Here is a 9988-nt window from a genome sequence, read left to right on the forward strand (position 1 = left end):
AAAACATCAACAATGACCCTAAAGACTCCCTTTTCAGCTGCATGGGCCAGTATCAATTGTTGCAGGCCAACAACAATCTCAACGACTCTCCATTACTAAGGGGTGGACCTGTTTTTTTGGTTAGATTTGCATGCTTTCTAAGCCATAACAAGGCTTTTGTTTGGGCTACTGTATAAGCCAGTGCTACTCCAGACATTTTGAATTGAGAAAGCTTCCTGGATGGGAAGCGAAACGTCTTCACACTTGGAAAAATAAGTCCAGTGCTTTGTATTTTAACTTTTTAACTTTGTTGGATTATCCAGAGAGCACAGCCAAAGCCGGTGTAGAAGACAGGCTTAAAATTCAGAACCAGGAAATCAGAGATCCGAAGAGGTACCGAAGGGAAATCCAGAACGGTGTCAAGAATCACATCCAGGTTCGGTACACAGGCAGAATCCAGCAGGAGTTCGAGGACAGGTCAGGCAAACAGATCGGAAAAGGGACAGGCAGGCGCAGAGACCCAGGGTCCAGGCAATCAGAAACACTCAGATACGGTAGAGAAACTCTGAACAAAGGGTCGAATAATTTGGCCCTAATGAGTGGTTGAAGGGCTGGCTAAGTAGAGACTGAAGCAGGTGGAAAAGATGAACGGTAATGAGAACTGGGCGGAGCTAAGCAGGAGATTGAAATGAGGAATCAGACCAGACATCAGAACCAAGATTATGACACTTTTTAAAGCCTTCCAAAGTAAAAAGATGCCTCACACGTTCGGGTGCCGCCAATTTTATTTCAAAAAGGCAAGGGAACAAAACAACTTTTAGAGGCACAACAAAGATGAGAAAACAGATATTAACGACCCAAAAAGAAAAGATAAAAGTTGCTGCCCTCTGCAGATTTGCAGATGCTTTTAGGCACTGTAGAAGCAGTCAGTTCATGTGCCGAAATTCCCCTTTTCAGGTCACAAACTAGTGCAATAAAACCTCAAAATACTAGTCTGAAGGTGCTTCTCTTAGGGGATTTAAAAAGGTTTCTCAGCAGCAGCTCATCTCAGCTGTGTGACATTTAATGCAACAATATTTTATCAGTGTTATTTTTTCATCATATATACTGTATGAATTTATAATGAGAAAAGGAGTCATAAGCACTTTAATACATGTTTTAGGTTTCCAGCACATGTAGGCAGGAGGGGCAAAGGAGGAGAGGAAATGGGTTTTAAAGAAGAAATATAGAAAAGCAATATCCACATCAGCAGAGGGGAAATTGATCCTTTGGGAAAAGGTTTTGCAACTAGATGGGATTAAAACCCAACAGTAAAGGTATGTACATAATATTCAACTCAGTGTCAAGGTTTCTAGAGAAGAAATATTGCTCTCTAGGATGAGGTTAGGGCCATGCGCCTGAAACAAATGAATAATAGGGAAGAGATTGTGTGAGAAATATCAGTGAAAAATGTTCTTATTAGTTTTTAGAAATATAAAACCTCCAAGGAGAGGATGAGAAATAAGATGGGGGTGGTCGGGCTGCAGGAATGCATTCTGAAAGACTTTTTAGGGAACATGTTGCAGCTGGGGATTGAGGAATTCTCTTTTTTTTTCTACTTTTGCTGTTTCATCTAAGAAATAGTTTAGACTTTAGGCTGATTTCTGACCCACTGAAGGTGATCATAATATTCTGTTAAGCTGGAAACACAAAATTCAATGCGTTTTTTTGTCCTTTTTATGAAAAACAACAACTTTAAAGTCAAACACTGCAAAAAATCTAAATCTAGATAAGTCATTTTTTCTTAAAATAAGTGCATTTGTTCTTGAATTGAGGAGATAAAAGAGACATCTTGCCATTGGAACAAGATAATTTAGATTTAAAATAAGAAAACACAATTGCATTCTCTCATTTCAAGTGAATACTATCTAATTATCTTATTTTAAGGGTAAAAATACTGATTCCATTGGCAAACTATCTCATTTTCCTACTCAAATTAAGGGTAAATACACTTTTAAATAAAATTTTTACTTATTTCTAGATCATTTTTCCAGTGAATCTTTTGTTTTCTATCTAGAGTTTTAAAATCTTACACTGGAAAAACGACTTAGAAATCAGTAAAAAGTTCTTAAATTAAGTGTATTTACCCTTAATTTGAGTAGCCAAATGAGATCATTTGCCAATGGAATTAGTATTTCTACTCTTAAAATAATATATTTAGATAAAAGGCACTTGAAATAAGTCAATGCAATTGTGTTTTCTTATTTTAAGTGTAAATAATCTTGTTCCATTGGCAAAATATCTCTTTTTCCTCCTCAATTCAAGAACAAATTCACTTATTTTAAGAAAAAATGACTTATCTAGATAAAGATTTTTTTCCAGTGTAGGGAGTAACACAGTTCTCCCATTAAATATCAGATTTTATTCATTCCTTCAGACTTTTCTTTCCCTCCCTGCTGAATGAAAATTAGCTTCTTTCTTTAAAGTTATAACTGTCAAAATTAAAGGTTTCATTTCCAGATAAAAACCATTTGGTTCGGGTCATTCTTTGTTCCTTTGCACACATTTCTCTCCTCAGTGTTTCTGTAATAAGGTAAACCATGATGTGTGTTTATGTCTGAGTGGATGTGCTGATTCATGTTTTCTTATTAGGGTCATTTAAGCTTCTTGGTTTGGTGGAAAATCAAAATGTCTGTTTGTTTTTATACGTGTGTTTGTCCGTGAGACGTGTTCATATTGTAGAGTTATTAAATGTTAGGAAGTAATAAAGTGAAGCCTGCTGCTTTCACACTTATTGCTACAAACTCATCACAAGAGTTTTTTTTTTCTGTCCTTTAAACAGACTCAGTATTTCTCCATCATAGTTTAAAAGCTTGTGTTTCTCCAAAGTAAAAGGTTGTTCACAATGTTCCTCTTTTTTTTTTTTTTTACATGTGTACAACCCGTATGCTTTGCAGAGGAGGCTAAGGGGTGGTGAATGTTTTTTAAATGGTTTCCTTTTAGCTCATATCTCATATTTTGCTGCTCGACGCATCTTTAATTATACATGGAGGCCAAACACGGAAGGAGCAATTAACAGGGCGATGATGCAGAGCAGTCTGAGCAGCATTTAATAACCAATCTGTACGTAGTAAAATAATTTAAGACCTTACAAATTAGGTTCAAACTTTTTTTTTTATCTTTAATTTATTTTGAACATATTAAAAATCAGAAAGTATGTATTTATTCAGCAGCGATATTTACTTATAAAAAATTTCCTTAATTCCAGACACAATAAAATACGGTTTGAGAAAATTAACATTTCTAGGATGTTTTCTACATTTGTTAAAATGTAAAAGTTTATTAATTATCCTAACCGAAAGTTACTCGATAGATACCTAAAAAAAAAAAAAAATGGCTACTACTTCTGCATACTTTGTGCTATTTTCAACCACTCAACTTTAACAATGTTCAGATTATCCAGAACATTCCTGCAATGACTTGTTGTATTTCAGACCTTTATCATTTTTTAAATATTCAGCTTTTTCTGCCTCTTTTTTTGTCCATATTAATGAATGGAAACCTCAAAAAATACGGCTAAAACTTCATTGTTTTTGCAATTTAATTACTTCCACATGCTTCCAGTTTGAAACAACATTCAACTTTTAAAAGAATTTTGCAACCTTTAGCTCTTATGGTATGTAAATTATTGATCAGACCACAAATCGATCACTATGTTCAGCTTTTGATCATTTTGATGTATAGTTTTCGAAAAGTTTCTAATTGTTTTCATCTCAGAAATCAGGAATTTACTTTGGATTTATTGATCTTCCAGAGTTGCCAAATTCCTCCAGAACCAACGATTTCTACAGCTTACATTCCGCCATTTTCCAACAAATTTTTAACCTTTAAAAAATTGCATTCAAAGCAACTTTAACCTAAGTTTTATGAGCAGAGATGAATGAAACACTATCAGCATTCAAAAGCCACTTAATGAGCTCATTAAAAATGAGAAATGTCAAACTCTAAAAGGAAAATAAATAGATTATTTGTTCAAACTCCTGAAGCTATTGCATTGCTACTTTCAGTGGAGTGGACAGGTTAAAGTTCATCAATAATCACTTTACAAAAAATCCTTCAGTAGGTTTTCCTGATCCTCTAATAGAAATCTAGCAAACATTATATTCAGATGAAAGCAGCTTTTTCTCTGAGTAGCTGCAGATTTAGGGCTGAAAGGAGGATGGATGACTCATAAGGCCAAGGACGACTGTGCAGCAGAATACAAAGTAGTTTGGAGAACTTAAGACCTGGTAGATAAACAGAATCCAGGAAAGGCTGATGACTGGGAAGCAGCTAGGCACTCAGGACTTAATGCAACGTAACATTTAATGGATAAACACGATACAGGATGACTTGGATTATGTGGCGAAAGTGAAACAATAGAGCATCCATCCATTAATCCATTAAAAACGCCGCCCCGTCAATGGGCCCAGTAGAACACAATAAGTTAGACTGCAGTATAAAAACAACTATGGAAAAAATATGGGTTATATTTTAATAATTGGTTTTCGTTATTAGAAGCTAATAGAAGCTAGAAAATTGAGTTCAGTTTTGAAAATAATATAATTAAAAAGTTTAATAAGAAAAATTGAGTTTATTTGATTCTTTAAGTTGCTTCTTCTGATCGACGCCCCTTTCCATTTGGTGGCGGTATTGCAACAAATTTGTTTTTTACATTAAAGATTATCAAAAAAATGAAAACACCTGAGTCTAATGTTTGATTCCCTCAACAGGATCTACTCATTGACTTCAAGTCATTCTAAAGGTTTAGCTGAGTTGAAGAAGGGATGCATCTAAAAACCAAAGGAAAGACAGAGGCGCCCTCTATTTAATGATTTTTAAGATCTCAGAATCCCTTAAACCAGTGATTCTAAACCCTGGTTCTTAGAGTCAACTGATCTGTTGGTCTCAGCTGTCGATGCTTTAGAACATCTGACTGCATCGTCTCTTCAGGATCCCACCAAGTCCTGCAGAAGCACCATTCATTCAATGGAGGTGTGGGTCAGCAAGTAGAAACCTAAAACACAGCACAGTTGGTTCCTCTGGACTAAGCTTAATTTTTTAAACTACCTGTAGATATTCAGAAAACTTTAACTTCACATTCCCAACATTGTTTATATTAAAAACCTTACAAAAAATAAATAAATACATTTTTAACATTAGTAAATCTAAATAAATTATTTAATTTGCTAATTCGATCAGTTCAGCCTATTTTCCTGGTTGTTATAACTGTTGAAATAATGATAAAAAACTAATTTCTGTTTAAAAAAAATAAAAATTAAAATAAGTGTTAAAGCTGCAGGTCTTCCCCTCTTTCATGTTGTCTGTGTCTGGTCCTTGTGTGTGTGAGTGCGTTCCTATTTTCTTTAAATGTTATCTTTGTTGTTATTGCAGTCTAATATCTGTTGTATTGTGATGGTGGAGGCTGAGACGATGAACGCTGCTCCTGTTCTTGATTTCTCATAGATCCTATAAAAAAAAAAAACTTCCTACATCTTATTTAATTGTTTTTATTTTTCTATTGTATATACTGTGTCTAAACATCCTCTATTTTCTTGTATGTGCAATTTTTTTCCTGCTACTGGAAATACAATTTCCCGAAGGGAGTAATCCCAAGGGATTAATAAAGTCAAGTCTAAGTCTAAGTCTAAGTCTAAAAGCGACAGAACAGGTTGAGGCATTAATCCAGAGACATGAAAGTCCAACCAGTCATTTTCCACCTTTAGATGACTTGCATTAGGAGACCTAAACACGTTAAAAAACTTCTGAGGTATACATAAAAATCCTTAAAGTTACTAAACATCTTCTCAGACATTTATTCTTTGAAGTGTAAGTTAGTCCAAAGTTTTATCACATAGCTCCAAAGTTCTGATGTACGGTAATCTGCTATGAGAAATATTTATATATATTGTGATCTTGTTTTGGTTTATTTTGCAGCTGGTATAACAATCTTTGCTGGTGGTTGCATGCTGCTCTGAAATGTTGCATTCACTCATTCTTTAACCTTTTGCTTAAGGATACTTTGGTTCTGCTGCAGAATTCCTTAAAAACGAATGCTTTGGAGTGGCCTAGTCAAAGTCCAGACTGAAATTTGATTGAGATGTAGCATCAAAAACACAATCAAAGTGGTAAAGAATCTGTTCAGTATTTTACACTAACCAGCAGTAATAAACCAGACATGTTATTCAGTCGTTTGAGGTTTGGAGGTGATTCTGTTTTCACTTAGATGAAGGTCGAGCTGGACGGCTTTTCTTCTCTTAATGAGGAAACTCGTTTAAAAACCGCTTGTTGGGTTTGCTAAGGTTATCTTTGATATCTATTTTTTAATGATCTAAAACATTTGCATGTGACAAAAAAATGGAAAAACTAACAATCAATGCAATCACTTTGATCACAGCGCGGCCGTTTAACTGCTGCACTGAGTTTCCTCACAGCTTTATTACATTTGATTGTTTTGAAGCCGCCAGAAGCTAGAATTTTATTATTATTTTTTTACATAAATCTCTAACTCCCAGTTTTGTTCCAAACTTGTTTTAATGTTTTAGAGCAAACATTTTTGAGTTTATCTGAACTGTGCTTTTATTGCTTCTCCTGCTCCTGGAGAGAACAAACATTTCTGAAATGCTGTGTTCTCCTCTCAGCCTCCACTCCATCGCTGCAAACATGACCGGTGTAATGTCTGTGTGAAGAGCTAAATGTGATCATTGTGTGGGTGTCCACATGTTCTCTGCTATTCCTGATGGCCAGCTTTGATTTAAACCTCATCTGCTGGGGTGTTACGCTGCTGCGGGGCAGATCTGCTCATCCTGTTTGAATGTGTGTGTTTTATTGTGCAGGTGGTGCAGGAAGCTTACAGCAGGTTCACAGAGGAGTCTCTGACACAGTCTGTGTGTGAAAACCCCTCAGAGGCCACCGAGGTCACCATCAAGGTAAAACCTATGATAAAAGCTGAAACAACTTAAAAAAAAAACCTTTTGATTAACAGATATGTTCTGTTAATTTAATTTTCCTTTGTTAATCATTTTCCCAAACTTACTTTTTCTCTCTTTTTCTGTCCATCATTGCTGGATTTACATGCTAATTTTCCTTTTTTTCATTGAATTTTTTCCATCTTTATCTTATTTTTACCTCTTTTTTTTATCTTTTTCATCTAATTTCTGTTAGTTTTTATGGTATCTGGGTTTCTTATCCTTCCTAAGCACCATCATTTGGTCTTTACTTTATCGCTTGCTTCATTAGGATTTCTTTGCTTGTTTTTAGTCTGTTTTCTGTTGTTTTTCTGTCTTCTTCTATCAGCACTCAACCGTCCATTACGTGAAGGTAAAACTGAAAAAAGGACATCGAGTTGAGATACAACAAACAACTAAACGCTGTATTTCTTTATAGATGTTTAGAAAACTAAAGCAGGAAATGGGTGAATCATTATTCTGTCTCAAAGGCCACTTCAAGCTTAAACTGTAGAAAAGTTTGGAAACCATGCAAACACACACAAAGGGAGAAACGGCCTCTAAATCATTATAATAAGAATAACAACAATCATATAAAACCCTCAACACAATAGACTGAAATAAAATAGCAAAAACTATAAAACCTTACTGCTAATTCCAATGTAAAAAGACTTTTTTAATTAAGATCAATTGTTTATTTTGTTTGTGTAAGTTTTTTTATTAGGAGAAGCAGCAGCTGCTGCTGTTTCCTGAGTTTCTCAGAGAAACTTCCTCCTGAAACACGTCAATTAAAATCCAATAAAAGACAGAAGAGTCATGAATCATCCCTGGGATTAGTCAGCAGAAAACACCTGCAATAAAGTGCCACCAAAGTGCTGAGCCTAATTAAAAAGCAATCAACCTTAGACGCTGCTCTCAGCAGAGAAGTGGATTAAAGTTTAAAGGGAGGACCTTTTGTCAGCCGAACGAGGAGCAGAGAGGTGAAGTGGTTTTCAGGTTCAGGGAGCTTTTGGAGTCGGATGATTGGAGTCATGTTGCTCCATCTTTGAGGATCAGATGGAAACTACAGTTTTAGATGCTGGTTCAGTTATTAATCAGAAATGTTACTGATTTATACTTGAAATCATTCACAAATAGTCGTAAAACATATTTTAATCTAATTTAACACATTTTTTTTTCACTAAATACTTTTTTATGTACATTTTGTTTTGCTGCGTTGGACATGATGCACTTTACTTTTCCTGCTCCTTTCAGAACTTATACATAAACCAGATTTATACATACTCTGGATAAAAAGAGATCTAAACATTTTATTCTCAACATCTGAAATTAAAATAAGCTAAAATGTTTCCTGTTTTAAGATTATCCAATCCAACTTTATTTATAAATCCCTTGAAAATCCCCAAGGAACCAAATTGCTGTTATAGTGAAAAGAAGCAAAACTGACACACAGACACAGAGGACTTAAAAACAATAAAAGCATAAAACACATTAACAAAATAAATGTCTGTAAGAAAAAAATACTTAGTATCACAAGCTGACATCATCATCTCATGTTGTTTTATAAGTCAATGCAAAGACATGACTTTAAGAAGTGTTTTAAAATCAGACATAGTGATAGACTCTTTAATACGTAATGGAAGGTTGTTCCACATTTTTGGAGCTGCCATAAAAAAAGCACGATCCTTCCTAACTCAAGAAGCAGCTGATCAGCTAACCAGCTCAGACAGATAAGATGGAGCAAGACCATGGAGAGATTTAAAAACAAGTAAAATAATTTTTAAACTAATCCTAAAATGTACAGGGAACGAGTGAACTGAGTCTAAAATGGGAATAAATTGTTCATGCTAAAGAGTTCCAGTTATAAGATGTTTTTTACTCTCTGGAGTCTAGCAATGTTGGAGTCACTAACCCCAACATTAAGTGCATTGCTGTAATCCAGTCGAGTGCTTATGAAAGCAAGGATTACCATCTCTAAATGTTCTCTGGAGAGAATGGGCTTTATTTTGGCCAACTGCCTTAATAGAAAGAGAATTTTCTTAACAGTTGCTTGAATATGGCTGTCAAATTAAAGATTAGAATGTACAAGGCTAATATAACTTACTTCCTGTACTGGAATAGCTATCTTAGGTCAATAGAGGCAGCCTAAGATGTACTGCTGAAAATCACGACCTCTATACTGCTCTCATTTATTTTTAAGAAATCAAAGGCCATCCAGGCCTTTAAGTCTTCTAGGCAAGAGTTCCCATCTTTCTTGCTTATTAGAATGTAAATTTGGCTATCATCTGAGCAACAATAGAAATAAACACCATGCTTCCTCATTATTGAGCCAAGGGGAAGTAGATAAAGGGGGAAAATAATAGGGCTTAAGACTGAGCCTTGTGGCACCCCACCAATAAGGGAACAGAGGATGATGATACTCACCAAAGGAGATGGAAAGGTTCGTTTCTAAATATGAGTTTAACCAACCGCAATCCATTGATGTATCCCAGATGCCAACCAACTTCATTAAACAAGAGAGTAAACTTTTTGAGGTCTGCTGCATCAAAAGTCGCAGTTAGGTCCAAGATAACAAGAATCACATAACCAACCTAGACTTAGACAGATTAATTTTGTCATTTTGTATACAGGAGTGTATGAAAAACAGCTCCAGACAATTCCATTTTTAAAGTGCAGCCTTGAAAACAGTAATAAATACATAAAAAAAAGTAATATAAACAAACATATGACTGTATATTTAGAGTTATATTTAATTATATTCAACCTCAATCTGTTGATTAAAAAAATATCATAAAACCCTTAAAATAGCAGATTTAGTGCTGTGCAAATAATTAAAACAAGATTGGAAAACCTCTAAAATAGCATTTTCTTCTAAAAAGGCCTTAAGTTGATTATATAACCAGCTTTTAAAGAATTTTTGAAATTAATATAGAATAGTTTGAAAGAATAATGGGATCAAGAGGTTTTTCTAATAAAGGGTTGAATCATGTTGTGCTTTAAATTTGTAGGAACTATGGCTGAAGACAGATCACTGTTAACAATGG

The 9988-nt window shown here is 34.7% G+C and overlaps 1 protein-coding gene across 1 annotated transcript in view; it reads left to right on the forward strand.

Moving 5' to 3' along the window:
* Window positions 1–9988, forward strand: part of LOC107086726 — a 38062-nt gene that overhangs the window by 24416 nt on the left and 3658 nt on the right. The window contains exon 9 of the mRNA XM_015377854.1: window positions 6834–6926. Within this exon, the coding sequence (XP_015233340.1) occupies window positions 6834–6926 (93 nt within the window). The remainder of the gene's footprint in view (window positions 1–6833; window positions 6927–9988) is intronic.

The sequence above is a fragment of the Cyprinodon variegatus genome, unplaced genomic scaffold (genome assembly GCF_000732505.1).
Source record: "Cyprinodon variegatus isolate N-32 unplaced genomic scaffold, C_variegatus-1.0 Scaffold160, whole genome shotgun sequence".
In the NCBI taxonomy this organism is placed as follows: Eukaryota; Metazoa; Chordata; class Actinopteri; order Cyprinodontiformes; family Cyprinodontidae; genus Cyprinodon; species Cyprinodon variegatus.